This window comes from Protobothrops mucrosquamatus, unplaced genomic scaffold, assembly GCF_001527695.2.
Source record: "Protobothrops mucrosquamatus isolate PMUCROS unplaced genomic scaffold, P.Mucros_1.0 scaffold3435, whole genome shotgun sequence".
NCBI classification, from domain to species: domain Eukaryota; kingdom Metazoa; phylum Chordata; class Lepidosauria; order Squamata; family Viperidae; genus Protobothrops; species Protobothrops mucrosquamatus.
The window spans coordinates 83,657-85,644 of NW_015389414.1; the positions used below are offsets into that span (position 1 = coordinate 83,657).

Consider the following 1,988-nt stretch of genomic DNA (forward strand, 5'->3'; position numbering starts at 1 on the left):
GGGTCTGGCCTAGGGAGAATTTTAAATAGGGACAATTTTAATTAGAATTTTAATGGTAACACAGCGGTTAAATATTTGTTTTTAATTGGTTTTTATTGGGGATAGTGTTTGTATTGTTTTAATATGCTGTAAGCCGCCCTGAGTCCTGTTGGGAGAAGGGCGGCATATAAGTTTAATAAATAATAATAATAATAATAATAATAATAAACTAAGCTATGAAAGAGCAACTCAAAGGTAGAGTATATTTTGTTGCTAGATGTTTAACAGACCTGGTTAAGCATGCTTAAAAAACACAAGGTTCAGTGTGTTATTTAAGAGGCAGAAATCTAGCTACAGGTAGTCCTCAAATTGCAACAGTTTGTTTAGTGACCGTTCAAAGTTACAACAGCACTGAAAAAAAAGTGACATGACTATCTTTCAGTCTTAGAACCGTTGCAGCATCTCCATGGCCACATGATCAAAATTCAGATGCTTGGCAACTGGCATGTACTTATGACGGTTGCAGCATCCCCGGGACATGTGATCCTCTTTTGCAAACTTCTGACAAGCCAAGTACAACCAAGTTACTAACTTAAGAACTGCAATGATTCACTTAGCAACTGTGGCAAGGAAGGTCGTAAAACTCACGTAACAAATGTCCCACTTAGCAACGGGCTCATTTGGGCTCGATTGTGGTTATAAGTCGAGGGCTGCCTGTAACAACCATCATAGGATAGGAAGTGGGGAAATCAAGATCTGTTGGGTGCACAGATTAGTCCTTGGGCTGTTTGGAAAGACGGTTGCCAGTTTATGAGAGTGTGCACAACACAATTGTAGTATCTTCCTTCAAAGAAATGGCAGGAATTCCCAGTGTTGCAAACAGTAGCAATAGCCCTTAGACTTATATATTGCTTTACAACCCTCTTTAAGCAGTTTACAGAGTCAGCATATTTGCCCCCCACAATCTGGGTCCTCATTTTTACTGACCTCGGAAGGATGGAAGGTTGAATCAACCTTGAGCCGGTCAGGATCGAACTCCTGGCTATGGGCAGAGTTTGCCTGCAATACTGTATTCTAAGCACTTCATCATCACAGAAGGAAGGAAGGAAGGAAGGAAGGAAGGAAGGAAGGAAGGAAGGAAGGAAGGAAAGAAGGAAAGAAGGAAAGAAGGAAAGAAGGAAGAGCAATAGCACTTAGACTTATATACCGCTTCACAGTGCTTTACAGCCCTCTCTAAGAGGTTTACAGAGTCAGCATATTTGCCTCCCAAAATCTGGGTTTTATTTACTTCGGAAGGATGGAAGTCTGAGTCCAACCTTGAGCTAGTCAGAATTGAACTGCTGGCAGTGGGCAGAATTAACCTGCAATACTGCATTCTAACCACTGCACCACCAGGTAAAAGTTAGAAACAAAAGCGTATGTTCCTTCTTCTTCTTCTTCTTCTTCTTCTTCTTCTTCTTCTTCTTCTTTTTTGCTCCTTCATGAGTTAATGCGATGTTCTTCTGATCAACTTGGTTTGCAGATGAAAAACAACTTCGTATCAGGATCCAACCGCCAGTGTCTTTTCCTGGCCAGAATGCCACATTGATTGCAGAGGGCATCCAAAACAAGGATGTCTTCTGCCAGTGGAAACAAATTACCCAATCAGGAGAGAAAGATATCCAAGATATTAGACAAGACTCCAAGAAGCAGACTCAACAACAGAAGATCATACCAGACCGTTGTTCCTTGCATCTGATCCGGTTAATCCCAGATTATTCTGCCAGATTTTCCGTTTATGTTAACATTTCTTCAGACCAACAGTCCACCAGAGAGAAGGGAACCGGAGAGCAAGTGACGTGCTATAGAAGCCAGACTGAGTTTCAAGTGCGCAAATCTGGTGTGTATTGCTTTTTCTGGTCGTTGAACCGAAGTGAAGATTTGAGTCTTCTTTTTTTTTCTTTTTCTTCTTCTTCTTCTTCTTCTTCTTCTTCTTCTTCTTCTTCTTCTTCTTCTTCTTCTTCTTCTTC

General features: G+C 41.0%; 1 protein-coding gene across 1 annotated transcript in view; it reads left to right on the top strand.

Annotated features, from left to right (window-relative positions):
* LOC107297644 overlaps nt 1–1,988 on the top strand; it is an 11,132-nt gene that overhangs the window by 4,751 nt on the left and 4,393 nt on the right. Inside the window, exon 3 of the mRNA XM_015827006.1 lies at nt 1,502–1,858. Within this exon, the coding sequence (XP_015682492.1) occupies nt 1,502–1,858 (357 nt within the window). The remainder of the gene's footprint in view (nt 1–1,501; nt 1,859–1,988) is intronic.